The following is a 17408-nucleotide window of genomic DNA, read 5'->3' on the forward strand; positions in this document are numbered from 1 at the left end:
TAAGCGCCGCTCCGCGCCGCCGCCGCTCGCCGCGGCCGGGCTCCGCGGGGCGGGAGGAGCGGCCGCCAGCTCTGTGCTTTCATTGGCTGACGTGATCCGGGGCCTCCCGGGGCCACCAATCCGGAGGCGGGGGAGCCCGGGGCCGCGGGAGGGAGTGGCCCGGAGTCGGAGGGCCCGAAGGGGGCGAACGGAGCCGCGGCCTGAGAGCTGCGGGCCGGGGTGGGGGTGGGGCGCCCCGCGGCGCCCGGAGCCCTGCGCGGGCAGATAGCGTGGGCGGGGCCCTTATCCGCCTCCCCGCCGAGCGCCGGCCGGGGGGCCCCGAGACCTCTCCCTCCGGTTTCCTCGGTCCTCTCGCGGGTGAGTCCTGGGCCCTGGGCGGGGACCTCACTGGCCCCACCTCGTCCGCCGGCTCTGCCGTAGTTTCCCCCGAAGCAGTGAGTGGCCGGGGGTGGAACGTGGAACCTGCGGGGGGCTTCTGCAGAGCAGGGTGCTCCCCGGTCAGCCTGTCCGATCGCCCCTCTCCCCTAGGCTTCCCAATGGGCCGGACCGTGGTCGTGCTGGGCGGTGGCATCAGCGGCTTGGCCGCCAGTTACCACCTGAGCCGGGCCCCCTGTCCCCCCAAGGTGAGTGCCCCATCATGCCAGAGGGAGCCTCCTTTAATACTCTCCTCCCGTATCCGGCCAAAGGGAGCGCGCCACCGTCTTCCCCTGCGGACCCTTTACCCCGAGGCTGTAGGCCGTGCAGCGTGTCTCGCTCCTGTCCCCAGGTGGTCCTGGTGGAGGGCAGTGAGCGTCTGGGAGGCTGGATCCGCTCGGTCCGAGGGCCAGGTGATGCTATCTTTGAACTTGGACCTCGAGGAATTCGGCCGGCGGGAGCCCTGGGAGCCCGGACCCTGCTCCTGGTGAGAGGATTATGGAATGCCCAGGAGGGCTTGCGGAGGGGCCTTCACTAGAGGACAGACTTGGGAGGAAGTATTGGTGGGCCAGTCCTTTCCTTAGTTTCTCCTCTTCTTGAGGATGTTTGGAGAGCAGGTTTCTGAGCTTGGCTTGGACTCAGAAGTGTTGCCTGTCCGGGGAGACCACCCAGCGGCCCAGAACAGGTTCCTGTATGTAGGTGGTGCCCTGCATGCGCTGCCCTCTGGCCTCAGGTAACGCTGTCACCTCCTTACCGACCGTCTTTCTACCTTGCCCGCATCATGTCACCCCTTCCATTTCCCCATCTCCCAGTCTGTCCGCCCTCCCAGCAAGAGGAGCCAGATGAACAGAAATGACTATGCTTTCCTCAGTGCAGGGGGCTATTCCGCCCTTCACCTCCCTTCTCCAAACCTCTGTTTTGGGCTGGGCTGAAGGAGTTGACTGCGCCCAGGGGCAAAGACCCTGATGAGACTGTGCACAGTTTTGCCCAGCGTCGCCTTGGACCTGAGGTAACAGGGCCCAGAGGCCCCCAAATCCCTCTCCTCCTAACCAGCAGCAGAGCCCCCTACTCAAACCTTCCACCTAGGGGCTCTTCTGTATCATTTGGGAACATCCTCTCCCTCTTCACACCCAGTACTCCCCAAAACTCAGCGTTGAGACCGAATGCCTCCACTTCCTTCCCATTCTTTTGTTATAGGGGGACTGCTCCCCACCCCAAACCCTACCCCACCTCCGATCCCTGCGATGCAGGGGCACTGGAAAGTAGTCTGTGCAGCTTCTTCCTTGGCCTCTCACTCCCAGTCTCTCCCTTAAGGTGGCGTCTCTAGCCATGGACAGTCTCTGCCGAGGAGTGTTTGCAGGCAACAGCCGGGAGCTCAGCATCAGGTCCTGCTTTCCCAGTCTCTTCCAAGCTGAGCAAACCCATCGTTCCGTTTTACTGGGGCTGCTGCTGGGGGCAGGTGAGTGGGGGGGCTGGTTCGAGGGATGAAGATATTAAGGACCACCGGAGTAAGGGACTGGAGGCCAGGGGTGCTGTTTCAGTGATCCTTCTTTGCCTCCCCCTGTGCAGGCCGGGGCCCACAGCCTGACTCAGCACTCATTCGCCGGGCCCGAGCCGAGCGCTGGAGCCAGTGGTCACTGCGTGGAGGGCTGGAGACGTTGCCCCAGGCCCTTAACACCCACCTGACTAGTAGGGGGGTTCGTGTTCTCAGAGGGCAGCCTGTCTGTGGCCTCAGCCTCCAGGCAGAAGGGCGCTGGAAGGTAGGAGAGCCCCCTGGTGTGTCACGTGTGTGTTCGAGTTTCCATTTTTGCCTAAATGGCCAGGGTTGGCAGGACTAGTTACTCGTTTTCCTGCCCTAGATGCTATTTTTTTTTTTTTTTAAGATTTTATTTATTTGACAGAGAGAGACACAGCGAGAGAGGGGAACACAAGCAGGGGGAGTGGGAGAGGGAGAAGCAGGCTCCTGGCCGAGCAGGGAGCCCGATGCGGGGCTAGATCCCAGGATCCTGGAATCATGACCCGAGCCGAAGGCAGACGCCTAACGACTGAGCCACCCAGGCGCCCCCCTAGATGCTATTTAAACATGGGCTATCCAAGGGTCTTAGGCCTTATTTGTAGACGTTCCTCCAAGACCTGTTGGATCCAACTCTGGACAGAGGTGGTGTTTGTGAGTGGCTTAGATAGGGGAAGGGACAGCCCAGCCCCACTGCACATCTCCGAGTGGCCACACTGGCTTCCGTCCGGCCCACTGCCTGGAGTGATGGTGGGGGTGGGCTCTGTGCCGACTGCAGGGGGGCGGTCTCTTCATCCTGGGGCAGCACTCAGTGTCTCCTGCCAGTTCGGTGCCTGGGAATCGGAGGCAAAATTCCCATGATCTCTGTGTTCTTACATGTTTTCATCCTGTCAGGTGTCTCTGGGGGACGGCAGTTTGGAGGCAGACCACGTGATTAGCGCTGTTCCAGCTTCAGGTACTGGGGTAGCCCTCCTCCCCGTCCCCAGCCAGAGTGAGGCCAAGTGTAGCTTCCTGGGCCAGCGGGAGCACGCTGTGAACGCCTCCTGAAGCAGGCCCCTGGCTGCTGTCCCCCAGTGCTCAGCGGGCTGCTCCCCGCCCAGGCCGCACCTCTGGCCCGCGCCCTGAGCGCCATCCATGCCGTGTCCGTGGCTGTGGTGAACCTCCAGTACCGAGGAGCTCGTCTGCCTGTGCAGGTGGGCGTGGGCAAGATGAACGAGAGCCACGGGCCCAACCGGAACCCTTCTTCCTGACCCGGGCTCTTGCTGCCTCCAGGGATTTGGACACTTGGTGCCATCTTCAGAAGACCCGGGCGTCCTGGGAATCGTGTATGACTCCGTTGCTTTTCCTGAGCAGGACGGGAGCCCCCCTGGCCTCCGAGTGACGGTGAGAAGCAGCAGCTTTGCTTAGTGGGGGTTTCCAGAGGCTCCCTCTGTGCCCACTAGGTCAGGCCAGGCTGGTCAGTGCCACGTTCTCTCCCTAGGTGATGCTGGGAGGCTCCTGGTTACATACGCTGGAAGCCAGGGGCTCTGTCTTACCTCAGGAGCTGTTCCGACAGCAGGCGCAGCAAGCGGCTGCCACCCAGTTAGGGCTGAAGGAGCCACCAACTCACTGCTTGGTCCACTTACACAAGGTGAGTTGAGGACGCGCCGCTTGGCTCCCACTGGAGGCAGGGACCGGTGTACCTGTTGCCGTCTACTCGGGCTTGGCCGTCACCAACCAGAATTTCCCCGCATCCCCTCTTCTCTCCCCAGAACTGCATCCCCCAGTATACGCTAGGCCACTGGCAAAAACTGGGTGAGTTGGGAAAGCGGCTGTGTGAGGAGGGCAAGGAAACCAGACCCCCAGCGGTAACAGTTCCTTCATCTTCTCCTTCCAGAGGCAGCGACCCAGTTCCTGGCTTCTCGGAGGCTGCCCTTGACTCTGGCCGGAGCCTCCTATGAGGGAGTTGCTGTCAATGACTGTATAGAGAGTGGACGCCAGGCAGCAGCCCGGGTCCTGGGCTCGGAGCCTAACGGCTGATCCCCAGCTCTCACCTCCTCCATGCTTTGCTTTACCCACGAAAATACAAGTTGCTGGAGCTTGGCTGGGTCTGGTTGTTCCGTCACCTCCAGGCATACGGTGGCGGCTGGGGGGGGGTTGGGGGTGGAGGAGCGGGCCGCAAAGGTAGGCACAAGGTGCCTGGGATGCAGCAAGCAGGAGCAGAGGCAAGACAAAGTCCTTTATTAGAAAATATATCAAAATCCCAGCCCCCTGAGCCAGGTCCAGAAGAGGAAGTGACTCTAGCACTGGCAGAAAGTACCCAGGGAGGGGCTTCCTTCACCAAACGTACTTCCTCGGAACCATAAATAGAATAAATATTCACAGAGGTCCCAGGAAAAGCCAGATCACTCTTCTCTCCACGGAAGAGGAAGGGACTTGGGGTCCAGCCCTGCTCTTACCCCAGGGGCCAGGGACTCTGAGGAGTCATCACATAAAATCATGACATCAAGGATTCACAGTCATAAGCCCTAGCAGGTGACCCTAGAAAGAGGGACCCCCAGGACTGAAGGAGCCCAGCTCCAGTCCAGCAGTGAGGAGAGGCCCTTGCCTCCAGCACAGCCTGGAGTTCAGTCCCCCCACATCCCTCTAAGACCAGTGAGGAGCTGAGGGTGGGGAGAGTACAACCCCTCTGATTCAGTTTCATGATTGAGGAGGGCAGGAAGGAGGAGTCAGTGTGAACCACGGGGGGCTGTGTGGTTGGCAGTAGGCAGAGGGCCAGGCCTGGCTGGGGGCCGGCGCTGCAGCATCTCTTGACGGAAGGCCTGGGAGGAACCAGGTGGGTAACGGGGACCAGAGGGACTCCGGGGACCCCGAGGGTCAGTTCCAATGTCTGCTGTGATGTTGGTATAGAGAGGGCCCAGCTCTCGAGCCAGCAATCGGTATGTCAGTGAGTTCATCCCATCTTGCGTCCAGGAATTCTGAGTACGGACCAGGAGGTCAAATCTGAGGGTCAGAGGTTGGAGAACTAAGGCCCAGAAAGAAACAGCCAGGAACCTAGGGAACATTAGGATGCAGTACTTTCCCTGGGGGTGCAGAGCCCTACGGAGCCATAGCGGTTCCCAAGCAGTCCTCCCTACCTGTGGGGGTTTTCCTCGTTACCCTTATCGCCTCGATGCTTCACCATCTTGTAGTGCCCCACCGATGTGGGGGGGCGAGAGATCTTCATCCCAGCCAGACGCACCCTGTGGGAAAAGGGAGGGCACCTTGGAGGACCCCAAGTGGAGGAAAGCTGCTGACCAGTCAACAGGGAGAGCTACGGCCAGCAAGGAAGCAACAACATGTTTCTGTACACAACGACTAGTATTAGGCAAAAAAAGTGCCACATACTGGAAGAGAGAAAGTCAAACAGAGCGAAGGAAACAGCACGAGGGAATGTAAGGGCTGGACGCAGCCAAGTCCGGGCACCCTTTGGCCTTTTAACGGGCAGGTAGGTCCGCACCTCCCATCTTTGTTTTCTAAGTGACTCCCAGGAACTGCCCTGGCATTTGCTCAAAAGGACAGGACAAGCCCAGGAATTGCAGCCCCAAGCTCAGCAATTCCTACTTAGAACAGTGGCTGAGCGGCCTTGACTCCCTCACCCTGCACCCCCCCCCCCAACCCTCAGTGTTAGGAAAAGAATGGAACCAAGTAATCAGGACCCCACCTCTGACACACAGAAGCAAGAGCCGAAGATGGCCTGGGAAAGTACTGAAGGAACACGTACATTTAGAAATTGCTGGATCCTTTACACACACAGAGAGAACAAGAACTCAGAGAGGTCATCTGGAGGACACGAGGGGGAGGGAAAGCAATGGGTCCAGCATAGCAAGCCCAAATTTTCACACCACAGATAGGAAATTGGGTCAGCTGAGGCTGAAGGTCAAAATGTTTCACATGCTAAAAATGAGCTGGCATCATGCCAATGGCACAGACTTAAAACCAGAAAGCGATTCTGGGCGATATGGAGCGGAGCCCCTCCTCCACAGCCCCATAGGAAGTGGTCTGGATGCAACGTTAGCAGAAGGCAGGACTGAAGTATGTCTAGGCCCCTTTCCAGCTCTGGAATCCCATGATCCTACAGCCTATTGATCTTCCCTTCTCTCCCAGAAACAGAACTCACCAGATCTAGGAGACTGAAGGGTGACAGAATGGGGAACAGCACGAAAAGCCTGACCTGGGTAGATGGGAAAAGCTAAGGGAGAGGAATGGGCACAGTGCAGGACCAGGGAGCTAAAGCCGGTGTTAAAGGGTTAGAGCCAGGGGTGGTCTCGGAGGACAGGGATCCAGGCCAAGGTGGGGGTGGGGAGTGGTGGCAGGAAGTCTGACCTGGTAGCAATGTCGTCATCCTCACCACCCCAGCCCCAGTATTCATTGGGGAAGCCATTCATCTTCAGGTACTGGTCAGGAGTGAGCGCCGAGACTCCTCCAAAGTACTGGGGGTACGGGAGGCTAGGGAGAGAAAGATCCATGGGTTCCACGAGCCTTTTGGGGAGACATCCCTACCCCACAATCCCCTTGGCTCTCCTTCTTCCAATGGATGGTGGGTGTCCCTACTTCCCAGCACCCTCTCGTGCCCTCTACCTGTATCCGAACTTGTTCATGGCAACAGCAACATGCCGGGGTCCCCGGGGGTCACACACATACAAATTGTGGTCGTTCTCAGGCAGAAGGTCCACGTCGTGCAAGAAGAGGCAGTCCCACTCCTCGTCACGCAGGGCCTCCCGCACCCCAACGTTTAACAGCTTGGCCCTGTTAAATGTTCCATTTCCAGCCTGGAAGGTAATGGAGAAGAACCAGACCACATCTGTAGGTAGTAGCATGGAGAAGAGGGGGCAGAAGTACAAAAGTGAAAGGAGGGGAATCAGAGCGGGGGGAGTGGGGCAAGGAGAATGAAGAGAAAGCCAAGGTTTCATTTTTTCATCCAACAAATCGTTTTTGAGATCAGTATGTGCCTGATTACTTACATGCTACTGTTTAGCATTTAATCCTGACAACCAACAGCCATGGAAAACAGGTGTCTATTAGTTTTCATTCTTTGCCTCATTTTAGGGGGTTAAGAATCTTGTTCAAGGTCACATATGGGACAAATGGCAGGACTGATTTTAGTCCAAATCTGTCCGATTCCAAATTTGTGCCATTCCCAATTCAACCAAGGAAAAATCATGGAGAGTACAGGGCAGTCGGAATACCCTGAACAGAGTAAGGAGGACTAGGGGGCTAACAAGCTGGTAGAGCAGGGCCAGGTGCTTCTCCACATTCAACAGTCTGACCCTCTTAGAATTATTCCAGGGACCCACAGTCGGAGAACTGTGCGGCATTTCCTCGAGGCTTCCTACCAGAAGGTCCGAGTGGAGGAGGTTGGGAGTACCTGGTGGATGACATAGATGCCGTACGCAAGCTGCTGACGCTGCAGGAAGGGGTGCAGGTGGTAGAGCAGCAGGCGAAGGTGGTGCTCCCGGGCCCGGTGGGGCACAATGACGGCTGTGCGGGAGCGGGGCTCACACCCGGCGGGGCGGTACCGGCCCCCCGGTTCCACCCGGGGATTCCTCTCCACAATCTCTGCCAGTGACGGCACTGGGCTAAAGGACACGGACACGGGACCCACTGTTGGGAGGGAATGGCGAGGTCAGGGATTAGAGGGGCGACGAGAAAAGAAGGACCTGCAGGGCCTGGGAACACCGCTGGCCCCGGCGGTCTGGTTCTTGTACTCTGCTCCCCCAAGGGCTTACACAGAAATCTGCACACCTTGAGCTTCCCATCATTGGGACAGCTTTGCAAAGTCCGAAAGGTGCAGGCTCTTTACTTAGCCTACCTTATTTTAGGGTTCCATAACTCCTGCCTCACTAGGTTAGAAGATGGAGAACACAGAAGGACCTCAAGCTAACTAACTAACCCGGGGCTCATCTACAAAGGAAGCAATTGCCGGCCCAAGGCAGCAAGAGAACATGAATGGCCAGGCAATGAAAGGTTGTGGCTCAACCCAGGAGTCCAATCTAAATTCCAAATCCAGAGCCTGCTGATCTCAACCTCTGCCCACCTTTGGTTACATTAACCCCAGGTCCTAAATCTCACGCCTGCCGCCCTAGCCCTGTCCCCACACCCTGGCCTTCCCTTTACCTCCTCCTCCTTCCTGCACTCACCTAAAAGAGGAGACCGTTCTGGACAGTAGGGCAGACCTTGAGGAGCTGGAGGGCCCCCTGGGGCAACAGGGGCGCCAGGTAGGTGACTGAGGTTACTGTAGACATCATGGGGATGAGAATAGTCAAATGTCGGCCCCTGCTCTCGGCCAAATAGGGCACTGAGGCTTCGGAAGCCCCCCAGTGACAGGTACATCATGACAGCCAGCTGGGAGCCCACAAGCAGGGCCAGTGTGCAGGGCCGCTCCAGCAGCCTCCGCAACATCCTGGGCTCAGGTCTGAGGAGGGAGAGAGGAGAGTTCTGGGGGCAGGCAGGCGAAGAGCAAGCCAGCAGAGAGATCATCAGTTGCGAACCAAGGTGGTGCCAAGAGTTAAGAGGAAAAGACGCAAAGAGCAAAGTCACAGAAGGGAGCACACAGGTGTACAGTCATGCGCCGAAAAGAAACAGAATGTAACCACCAGCAGCCCTACCACTTGCCATTTCCAGCCTAAGTTTCACTCTCCTCCACCTTTTCTCCAAACCACTCAGGCCAATTACTCTCAGTCCCCACCCCCAAGGATGCTTACATCATTCAGGTCCTTTTCAAAGAAGTCTCTGGAGAACCTCCCTCCCAATTTTAGAGAGGGGTGGACTCACCTAGGTTCAAGCTGTCTTCTTCGGGATCATGGGGACTTCAGGGGGTCCCGGGGGGGCAGAGATGTGAGGCATTATCTAAAATTGGAAATGTCACAGAGGACAGAGAAAGGCTCCATCCAGCACTCCAACAGCGATCCTGGGACCAGCTGGAACAGAAGTGGTCAAGGATAACCACTCACCCAGAGGGGCAGAGATCAAGATCAGGGTGGAACTGGTTTCCCAGCAGTAGAAGTGAGGGAAAGTGGCCTGGGAGGGAAAAGGGGAGGACCCAGTCTCTGGGTGTCAGGTGTACCTGTACTTAACCATACCCCACCCCGACAGGACCAACCTGTTTGGGGAGTGGGGACGGGGTTGCTAATGGAGACATTATTTTCGCCAAGGGGTGAGGCAGTCACGACAGGATTGTGGAGTGGCCTCAGGAGAACCCAGGGCGGAGTAGGAAACAGGTTCCTTTCCGTTCTTCACGTGCCTGGGCGCTAGCCCCGCAGGTGCAGGGAGCGTGACCCCCTGGGAGCTGCAAGCAAACAGCCCCGGAGCGCGGCGGGGAGTAGGATGGGGGTGGCGTCGTCTACCTTTTCTACCCTATCCCAGTCCTCGCGGGGGCAGGGAGGAGGGTTACCGCTACAAGTGAGATGGGGAGTGGGAGGGCTGGGCAGAGCCCGTCGGGGGTATCTGGGCTGGCTCACCTAAGGGGCGTGGTCAGCGCTCTGCGGAGGGTCACAGCCCAGTTCTTTCGGGGCACCCCAACCTCCTCTTGCATTTGCAATGTGAGCCCACCGGCCTCTGTCCGTATTTCCACCTGGGACCCCCTCCCTGCTCAAGCTGGTCTCCAGCCTTTACCCGAAACTTCTCATCCTCCTAGTCGCCCGAACCTTCCTCCCGGGCCTCTCACCCCATCATCCCCAGCCCACGTACCTGCTCTTCTGCTTCCCGTCGTCACCGCCACCCCGACAGCCTGGCAGGCATCGTCACCGCCATCTTGGAAGCGGGCGCCGCTGGGCGGGGCCTCGCGTCACGGGGCGGGGCCTCGCGTCACGGGGCGGGGCCTCGCGTCACGGGGCGGGGCCTGGGTGGAGCCGCCCGGGCGGGCGGGGCGCGGGGGGGGACCGAGGCCGGAGCGCAGCCCGGCGCGGCTGGACGGCCTGGGGAGTCGTCGGGGGCCTCTCCCCTCTGGTTCCATTCCTGACCGGATGCCATTTCCCACCCCTCAGACTGGGAGGGTAGCAGCTCAAATCAGGACTTTCTTGCAGGGCCGAGCTTGGCCCAGAGGCCAGTGCGACAGTTTCTGGCGCGTCCCGAGACCTGTCACCGCGGGCCAGCCGCTTCCCGGAGTGTCCGTGGTGCCCCCGCAACTTAATGCCACTTAGTATCAGAATTGTTTCTTGCTCAGGGTACATCGTTGCGACTGCTCTGGCGCATTTTTGTGTCCCCGTGGTGTCCCGCAGGCCTTGAAATAGAAACGATTAGTTAATAAAACAAGGAAACATTGAGTGAGGAGGGAAGGGCGGCGTCTGCTTTAATGTAAAATTGTGTTTTCCCGGATATTAGAGTAAAATGGACGCTCCATTAGTACGCAATATGTTTATCTTGTGGCTTTCACTACCCTCTTAGCATGCTGTGTTTCTTAGAAGCAGATGTTCACACCCGGGAAACTTAGAATAACTCACAGCGTGTGCCTCCAAAAGGGAGGGATACAAACAATACAGTGCGATAAATATGATTGCCCAGAAACTGCAACTCATTCAGACGTAGAGACTTGGGAAAGACTTCCCAGAAGTGATGGTTAATGGGGAACCAGAAGGACTCATCTATAGCCCATCCATCTGCCCTATGAGATTCTGTTTCCGAGGGAGCTATTTTACAACTCTGTGTAGGTAACTGATCCACATGCAAATTCTGTGAGGACCCTACTCCCTACATTGTAAAAAACAAAAAACAACAGTTTTTGCCTCCATGTTCATATTCATTTTTGTGTTCCTGCTCCGTAAATGTGTGTTCTTTAGATTTCTTTTAAACTAGGGTATTACGTTGCATTGAATGGACGGAGGTTTCTGTGATTTGTCCTGCATAACCGACCACCCCACCCGCACATTGGCAGGCAAGCTAAAGAATGTTGTTTGTGAGACATAAGTGACCCAAGGAGCCTGGTTAATTGACATTAACTGGCCTCCAGGTCAGAACTGGCCCTTCTGGTCTGGGCGCCAAGAGCTATAGTTTGCCTACAGCCCACCATCTCCAGGCTGGGCTGGCTCCCCAGAATGGAATCCAGGAGGGGAGGCAAACACACCTAGCCCAGGCTCCTTGAATATGTAAAGACATGATAACATAGGAATGCAGCTCGCTCCAAACTGCACACAGGCAAACAAATGTTGAACTTCAGACCCCATCATTTGCCCTACAAGTATGGCCCTTATAGGGATGGGTCAGTTGGAAGTCTCAGCTGGAGAGGCCTCTCTCCATAGGCATTCCAGCTTGGCTGACTCCATGGGGGCTTCCCTACCCGCTGATGAGGTTGGATGTTGTAAGTACCCGATTAGATTGCCTTCATCTATGCGCAGATTTTCCTTTTCTTCGGTTTCTTTTAGATTTTTATAATATCAATAAAGTGTTTTTTTCCCTTCGAAACAGAGTACAGCTGCTGTGAATCTTTTCTTTAGAACACACATCTCTCGGGCGCCTGGGTGGCTCAGTTGGTTAAGCGACTGCCTTCGGCTCAGGTCATGATCCTGGAGTCCTGGGATCAAGCCCCCATGGGGCTCCCTGCTCAGCGGGGAGCCTGCTTCTCCCTCTCCCTCTGCTTGAGCTCTCTCTGTCAAATAAATGAATAAAATCTTAAAAAAAAAAAAAAAAAAACAAGGCAAAATCAGTGGGAATAGAGGGAAGAGGTTGTCTTTGAGGACTTTACAAGGCCAATAGGGCTTGGTGATTGCGTGGATGTGCCTACTCAGGGAGTCAGAGGACTCCCCGATTCCTAATGCGGGCCACTGGGTGGATGGCGGCTCCTTTCAGTAAGAAACAAAACTTAGAAGAGGCACATATGGGTGAAACAGTAGAGATGACAAGTTAAACTTTGGACTTAATGAGTTCGAGATACCTGTGGAGGCTCAAAATGAGACAATACTGGGTTTCAGTATGATTGGCTCTGAACCCCACTGGCTGTGTGATGTTGAACAATATGCTTTCTGCGTTTCATCTGTAAAATGAACCCCATCTAAAGGGGGTTTGTGATAATTAGAACTATGGGACAGTGATGGCAGAAGTTAGGTATTCAGTATATCTGAATTTGAGCACAAAGTAGGAGCCAAGTAAAAGCTCTGATATTTTAAGGAGCTCACTGGGTAGTAGAAAAGACAAACATATGGAAAATGGAAGGGCACATAGGTGGCTCAGTCGGTTCAGAGTCTGACTGTGAATTTTGGCTCAGATCATGATCTCCGGGTGGTGGGATCGAGCCCCATGTGTCTGGCTCTGCACTCAGCGGGGAGACTGCTGGAGATTCTCTTCCTCTCCCTCTCCCTCTGCGCCTCGCTCCACTCTCTCTCTCTAAAATAAATAAATAAATCTTAAAAAAAAAAGAAAAGAAAATGGAAATGTGGTTCTCCCCAAGGACCTCTGTTCCTCTATGATGTTCAGTTCTGTAAAACTGACCTTCATCTTCTTCTTTCTTTTTTAAGATTTTATTCATTTATATATTTATTGAGAGTTTTTTGGGGCGTGGGCAGAGGGAGAGGGAGAGAATTCCAAGCAGGAACATGGAGCCTGACTCAGGCCTGGATCCCATGACCCTGAGATCATGATCTGAGCCAAAATCAAGAGTCAGACATTTAACTGACTTAGCACCCCGGCGCCCCCTTACCTTCATCTTCTATCCCAGCTCTCTGCCTGCCATGTGCTACAATTGTCCTGCATTCACTTATAAGTTTCCTGTTTTCAAGAACTCGCACCTCCACTCCATCTCACCCTGGCCACTCTTTGGACTTAGTCATGACCCAGAACTGCTACATCTCTGAAAGCTTAAATTCTAATGTGCTGTTTTTTACCACAATATCCTGTCTTTATATGTTCTGAATAAATTCTGGGGCTCCTAATGGCCCAGTCATGACAATGTAATAGAAGAAACCCAGTCTACCTCTCAAAACTGCTTCAGAATGATTTAAATCTCTGGTTTCTCAAGGAAACATTGGAGGTGGGGGGAGGAGAGCATGGGGCGGGAGCATGCTTAATGCATTGCCCAATGTCTTTAAAATCCTCTCCCCCGTTCAACATTGTCCATTGAGATGGTAGCTTCTCCCCAAAACTCTCCCTTCCAACCTTACTTGGCTCCTTACAATATTATCCTCCAGCTTAGAGTCTGTTCACTTTAGGGTCTCTTTGGTTTTGCATAACAGAGAAGAACCCTGGAGCTGACTTAGCAAGCAGAAATTCTTTCCTCCTCCATCGCCATCCTACTCTCCTTAGGGGCCCTGCAGTCTTACAGCCTATTTCTAGAAGGGGAGGCAGATACCTCCTCCAAGAATCCTTCTGTGACCCCATGTTCTGTGCTAGGCTCCCCTCATCTCTCATGACATCTCTCACACTGGTCTGGCATTTTGGTCTCAGCCACCAGACTGTGAACTCTGAGGACAGGGACCACGTCTTCTCTTTTATCATCCCCTGAACATAACCAAGACCTTTTAGCACAAATTCGACAAAATAACCTATCTTAGATCTGACCTAGACAGTTCCTTGGTAGAATTATTTTCTGATGCTAATGTAGGAGTGGGAAGGGGGGGCTGGCATAGGAAGAGATCTGAGGGGAAGAGAGTCAGCATGTACTGACACTTACTAGAAGCCAGACATGGGGCCAAGCATGTATGCCATTATATTCTTAAGTTCTGACAACCTCTCCATAAGGCAGGTGGTAGTAATACCCATTTTACAGATAAAGAAACCATGGCTCCCAGAGATCAAGTAATTTAAGATCACATCATTACATGTAAGTAGCAAAGCTTAGATTGAGTCTGACTCCGAAAATCTGTGTCCTTTCCCGATGCTGTGAGAGCGTGATTTGATTCCAGTGTATAACCCAATGGCTTTTTTTTTTTTTAATATTTATTTATTTGACAGAGAGAGACACAGCGAGAGAGTGAACACAAGCAGGGGGAGTGGGAAAGGGAGAAGCAGGCCTCCCGCCGAGCAGGGAGCCCGACGTGGGGCTCGATCCCAGGATCCTGGGACCACGACCCGAGCCGAAGGCAGACACTTAACGACTGAGCCACCCAGGCGCCCTAACCCAATGGCTTTATTTATTGAACAAACAAATGCGGTAAATAGTCAATTCTCCTTGGGAAACTAGGTCAATTAATATATTTTCCTCTGACCCACTTTCAGGCCCAAATTCTCATATTTTCAGCTTCTCAATGCTTATTACCTTATCAAGAGAATGTGCTGGTGTGTCTTCGTGAAGTTGGACAGGTGTATGTCCAAGTGTGTCACTGTTTGTGTGCTTGTGTGCTTGTGTATTGCTTAAGTCCTCTTGCTGGTTTCCCAAAGACTATGAGGGATGCCTTAAATGTACTTCCTCCCCTCCCTTTCCTTCCTAATGCTACTTAGTACTCTGGACCTGTCCCTACATAAGGTCCTTTCTGGGGAAATTATTCACTATTGTCGCTCTCAGGCCCCCAGCGCCCCCCAACCCTGTTCCCCTCGGCCTTTCTCTGAGCATTTTTAGAACTTGTGGTTTCCCTTAGCTGTCAGCTGCTTAAGTCTTGTTGCCAGTGATTTTGGCTTCCCTTCTAGCAACAGTCAATGGGGAAAATATTCAATTGGTTCAGAAGCATTCTCTTAGCCAATAAAATATTAATACATCGAATTCCACTTTCTTCCCCCTTCTTCCTCCACAAGCCCTGACCAATGAGATGCTGGCATTTGTCACTTACTGTCAACCTGGTATTTCAGAAGACACAATACTGTGATACTATGTAGAGATTAAAGAAGTGAGGCTAGGGATGGAGTAGAGGCGTGCAGGAATAGCTCATCCTGAAACCTGGCTTTCCCACCGGCACTGCAAAAATAGAGGTTGGACAAATGCCCAGGTTTCCTCTGCTCTAACCACAGAGGCAGAGAATCTGAGGGGCAGAAAGAGCTTAAAGAAATCGGCTCAGAATGTCCACAATAGCCAAACTGTGGAAAGAGCCAAGATGTCCATCGACAGATGAATGGATAAAGAAGATGTGGTATATACATACAATGGAATATTATGCAGCCATCAAAAGGAATGAGATCTTGCCATTTGCAACGACATGGATGGAACTGGAGGGTATCATGTTGAGCGAAATAAGTCAAACAGAGGAAGACATGTATCATATGATCTCACTGATATGAGGAATTCTCAATCGCAGGAAACAAACTGAGTGTTGTTGGAGTGGGGGGTGGGGTGGGAGGGATGGGGTGACTGGGTGATAGACACTGGGGAGGGTATGTGCTCTGGTAAGCGCTGTGAATTGTGCAAGACTGTTGAATCTCAGATCTGTACCTCTGAAACAAATAATGCAATATATGTTAAGAAAAAAAAAAGAAGAAGAAGAAGAAGGTAGCGGGAGGGGAAGAATGAAGCGGGGGAAATTGGAGGGGTAGACGAACCATGAGAGACGATGGACTCTGAAAAACAAACTGAGGGTTCTAGAGGGGAGGGGGGTGGGAGGATGGGTTAGCCTGGTGGTGGGTATTGAGGAGGGCACATTCTGCATGGAGCACTGGGTGTTGTGCACAAACAATGAATCATGGAACACTTCATCTAAAACTAATGATGTAATGTATGGGGATTAACATAAGAATAAAATTTTTAAAAAAACCAGAAATTTACACAATAAAAATGAATTAAAAAACATAAAAAAAAAAAGAAATCGGCTCGGCTCAGAGTTATTGTTCAACTTCCCCAACCCCAAACACACACACACACACCACTTACTATCCCATAAAATGGTTGTCCAAACTCTGCTTGAACTTCCCCAGGGACAGGGCACTCGCTGCCCCCGGCACTCCCTGACTGGTCTTTCTTCAGCTCATCATTGTTCCCTCTTTTCCCCTCTAAGACCAGATACTTGAACTGTCTCGGTACCTGCTTCCTTCCTGTTATTCCTGTTTTCTCCTGAATATACACCCACACCCCAGCACAGGCCCATGAAGGCAATGAGTAGGCAGACTGGGGAGAGAAAGCTCATCGTAGCTCTTGCAGGGAGGTATGAATTCCCCTCCTCCCTAGCAAGAACTTGTTGGACCCTTGAGTTCAGGATATTAGGCAGAGTCTACAGCCCGGGTATGGGAAGGGTGGGATGGGGGAGAGCATTCCAGAAAGGGCCCGGGCCTCACCTGGGAGGGAGGGCTGTGATGCCTGTCACTTCCCTTTGGGGAACTAGCTCTCTCTGTCCTCCTCTCTCACGGTATGCCTCCACACACCCACCCAATCACCGACGTGGCCACTAAGCTCAATCCGTTTCTGGGAAAAACTTCTTTTTTTTTTTTTTAAAGATTTTATTTATTTATTTGAGACAGAGAGAATGAGAGGGAGGAGGGTCAGAGGGAGAAGCAGACTCCCTGCCAAGCAGGGAGCCCGATGCGGGACTCAATCCCGGGACTCCAGGATCATGACCTGAGCCGAAGGCAGTCGCTTAACCAACTGAGCCACCCAGGCGCCCTGGGAAAAACTTCTTTATGCCAGTCAGAACCCTACTCAGTGAGTGAAGAGCTTCCGGTTAAGATAATACACACGAAAGTCGTTTACAAGGCGGGAATTCCCAGGAGTGTGATGGGAAGATGAGCAGGCCATCAGGATGACCTGTTCCTTGGCCCAGCTGCGACTCACCCTCCTTAACCCTCGTGGCCATCAAGTCTGGGCTCGGGCTCGGCCGCGCCATGCAGTTCTTTGTGCCACCCCCTTGTTTCTCTTCGTGGGGGCACAGCACGCCCCCCCCCCCCCCGCCCCCGACGCAGCGAGCTCCTTCAGCCGCGCATTGTCTGTCTGTACTGTGCAGGTACGCAGCGCGGAGCTGGGCTTATTGCGCCATGAGCTCATGGTACTAAGATCTGTAAACACGCTATTGGGGCTCCAGCTCTGCTAACTAGGTGAGACAGTTGAAGACCTTGTCTCAGACTCCCGGTTACACCTCCTCCAGGCTGGCTGGTAGGAGCGCAGGAGGGAAAGCCCGGCGCCAAGCGGTGGGGGGTGAGGCACGCAGGAGGGAGAGAAGGGACCGGCCCTGTTCCTGTCGCTGCCGAGCCGGGCGGCGGAAAGTACAGGGCGCTGTCTGAGGCACCGCCTGGTACAGAACTCAGCGAGCAGAGCCTGGCCCCCGCGAGCACAGCGCACACAACCACCGCAACCTCCATGGCCTGCCTCAAGCCCCAGCCCCAGCCCCATGCCCCAAGAATCTTTGGAGGTGAGTGAAGCGGCTCTAGCTCCCCCATCCTCCCCTCTTCTACCCCCACCCCAGGGGCTTCTTTACCCACGGATCCTCCCTCACCTCCGTATTCAGTCCCTTCCCCAGTCCCCAGCAGTCCCACGACTGCCTGCCGTTCTCGCGGGGTCCACCTGCCGCCCTTTCCCAACCCCGTGTCCTTCACGACACACACAGGATTGCCAAGCGACATCACCTGCTCAGAAGGAAAAGCAGAGCTGTGTCTCGTGCCCTGCTGCCCGTCAAGTGTGCTA

General features: G+C 54.3%; 2 protein-coding genes across 8 annotated transcripts; one reads left to right on the forward strand and one right to left on the reverse strand.

Annotated features, from left to right (window-relative positions):
• Positions 1–206: 206 nt before the first annotated feature.
• Positions 207–4009, forward strand: PPOX (protoporphyrinogen oxidase). 4 transcript variants are annotated; one of them, XM_045876751.3, is made up of 13 exons: positions 224–357; positions 529–623; positions 767–901; positions 1032–1147; positions 1291–1423; positions 1729–1873; positions 1984–2174; positions 2822–2882; positions 3002–3120; positions 3200–3310; positions 3408–3557; positions 3679–3721; positions 3804–4009. In XM_045876751.3, exons 2-13 carry the CDS (start codon positions 537–539, stop codon positions 3944–3946), a joined length of 1434 nt encoding a protein of 477 aa, XP_045732707.1. In that variant the 5' UTR covers positions 224–357; positions 529–536; the 3' UTR covers positions 3947–4009. The 4 variants fall into 4 exon arrangements, with proteins under 4 accessions (XP_064449867.1, XP_045732708.1, XP_045732707.1 ...); XM_064593797.1 differs by lacking the exon at positions 529–623 and having other exon boundaries at positions 207–357; XM_045876752.3 differs by lacking the exon at positions 529–623 and having other exon boundaries at positions 220–357; positions 1016–1147.
• A 117-nt stretch (positions 4010–4126) lies between these two features.
• B4GALT3 (beta-1,4-galactosyltransferase 3) lies at positions 4127–11379 on the reverse strand. Of its 4 annotated transcripts, none has more exons than XM_045876758.2 (9): positions 11249–11379; positions 9635–10166; positions 8720–8794; positions 8086–8360; positions 7314–7549; positions 6527–6717; positions 6272–6394; positions 5044–5148; positions 4127–4909 (listed from the first exon to the last, which is right to left on the reverse strand). In XM_045876758.2, exons 4-9 carry the CDS (start codon positions 8345–8347, stop codon positions 4636–4638), a joined length of 1191 nt encoding a protein of 396 aa, XP_045732714.1. In that variant the 5' UTR covers positions 8348–8360; positions 8720–8794; positions 9635–10166; positions 11249–11379; the 3' UTR covers positions 4127–4635. The 4 variants fall into 4 exon arrangements, with proteins under 4 accessions (XP_045732714.1, XP_045732713.1, XP_045732712.2 ...); XM_045876757.2 differs by having other exon boundaries at positions 8720–8865; XM_045876756.2 differs by having other exon boundaries at positions 8086–8383; positions 8720–8865.
• Between the last annotated feature and the right edge of the window lie 6029 nt (positions 11380–17408).

Source organism: Mirounga angustirostris, unplaced genomic scaffold (assembly GCF_029215605.1).
Source record: "Mirounga angustirostris isolate CCGP_5_RB_7025 unplaced genomic scaffold, mMirAng1.0.hap1 SCAF_6, whole genome shotgun sequence".
NCBI classification, from domain to species: Eukaryota; Metazoa; Chordata; class Mammalia; order Carnivora; family Phocidae; genus Mirounga; species Mirounga angustirostris.